Genomic DNA, 1,496 nt, shown 5'->3' with positions numbered 1-1,496 from the left:
ACAGGCTGCAACTGGATGCAGCTTTAACCAAAAGATACTCCAGACCTTGAAGTTAGTTCAATCTGATTTATTGAACCTGTCACACAGTTAGCTCAGTTCTCTGTGAGTTCGACTCTCTGTTAACCTCACTGTGGTTACTCTGTCTGACTGAACCAGACTAGCTCTTAGCCACGTGCTGGAGGTGTGATAGTGTACATACACCCCGACTCACTCTGTAGATGTTCATCAGTGGAAAGAGGTGGTGTGAGTGCCTCGTGCCTTTTATAGTGAGATACCACCCCTGAGTGTCCTGCCTGCTCATTGGTCATGTCCTGTTATCATAGAATTCACAGTGCAGAAGGAGGCCATTTGGCCCATCAAGTCTGCACCGGCTCTTGGAAAGAGCACCCTACCCAAGGTCAACACCTCCACCCTATCCCCATAACCCAGTAACCCCACCCAACACTAAGGGCAATTTTGGACACTAAGGGAAATTTATCACGGCCAATCCACCTAACCTGCACATCTTTGGACTGTGGGAGGAAACCGGAGCACCCGGAGGAAACCCACGCACACACGGGGAGGATGTGCAGACTCCGCACAGACAGTGACCCAAGCCGGAATCGAACCTGGGACCCTGGAGCTGTGAAGCAATTGTGCTATCCACAATGCTACCGTGCTGCCCGTGCTGTTCTCTGTGTTCATTAGCTGCCTGTCTGTGCCTGTCTGTATATCATTATCTGTGTGTCTGCATATCATGACATCTCCGCCTTTAAAAAAAATGTTTAGTTGGCACATGGGAACGTACTCACATGTGGTGGCATATGTTAACATACTTACAAGCAGTGGCATATGTGAACGTATTCTCATGTGAAGACAGCTGTCTAATGTGAAAAAACGGAACATAGCAAACAAAACAAATGTTCATAAGTCCAGTCTCTGGGGCTTGTGTCCGATCTTTGTCGACCGCTGGAGAGCTGGTGGTGGGGACGATGGCACCTTGGCAGGCGGGATAGAAGCCTGACTGGTGGCCTCGTGGTTCGAGGTATCAGGAGGTGGCAAACTAACGGACGCAAACGGAGAAGAAAGCAGTTGTGGGCAGGCAACCTGGCGCAGTGCCCGTCTGTTTCGACGCACAACAGAACCATCAGCCATACGTACAACATACGAGCGGGGCGCAGCCTGTCGAACAGCGACTGCTGGAGCAGACCAGCCACCATCCGGTATCTTGATCCTGACAGTGTCTGCCGGGGATAACATGCTGCAAGAGGGGGTCTTTGGCTGTCTCCTCGCGAATACGAACCACCTCCTCATCAGACGCCGGGAGGGTGCTAGCACAGAGCTGCACCTCTGATTCAATCTGCCGGATGATTTCCAGCGGTTCACTAGGCAATGTGAGGGAGGGGGACAATGCATCAGCGGTGATGAGCTCCTTGCCAGGCGTGTACACTAAGGCAAAGTCGTACCTTTTGTGTTTGAGGAGGATGCGCTGCAACCGAGGCATCATGTCGTTCCGG

The 1,496-nt window shown here is 51.7% G+C and overlaps 1 protein-coding gene across 1 annotated transcript in view; it reads right to left on the bottom strand.

Moving 5' to 3' along the window:
• The window catches only part of LOC119954806 (C-reactive protein-like), a 2,185-nt gene extending 1,372 nt beyond the window's left edge, over nt 1-813 (bottom strand). The window contains exon 1 of the mRNA XM_038780347.1: nt 792-813. Coding sequence (XP_038636275.1) covers nt 792-813 — 22 coding nt within the window. The remainder of the gene's footprint in view (nt 1-791) is intronic.
• Between the last annotated feature and the right edge of the window lie 683 nt (nt 814-1,496).

This window comes from Scyliorhinus canicula, chromosome 20 (genome assembly GCF_902713615.1).
Source record: "Scyliorhinus canicula chromosome 20, sScyCan1.1, whole genome shotgun sequence".
Taxonomy (NCBI): Eukaryota; Metazoa; Chordata; class Chondrichthyes; order Carcharhiniformes; family Scyliorhinidae; genus Scyliorhinus; species Scyliorhinus canicula.
The sequence above is the reverse complement of the archived record's forward strand: the minus strand, read 5'-3'. Positions and strand labels throughout refer to the sequence as shown.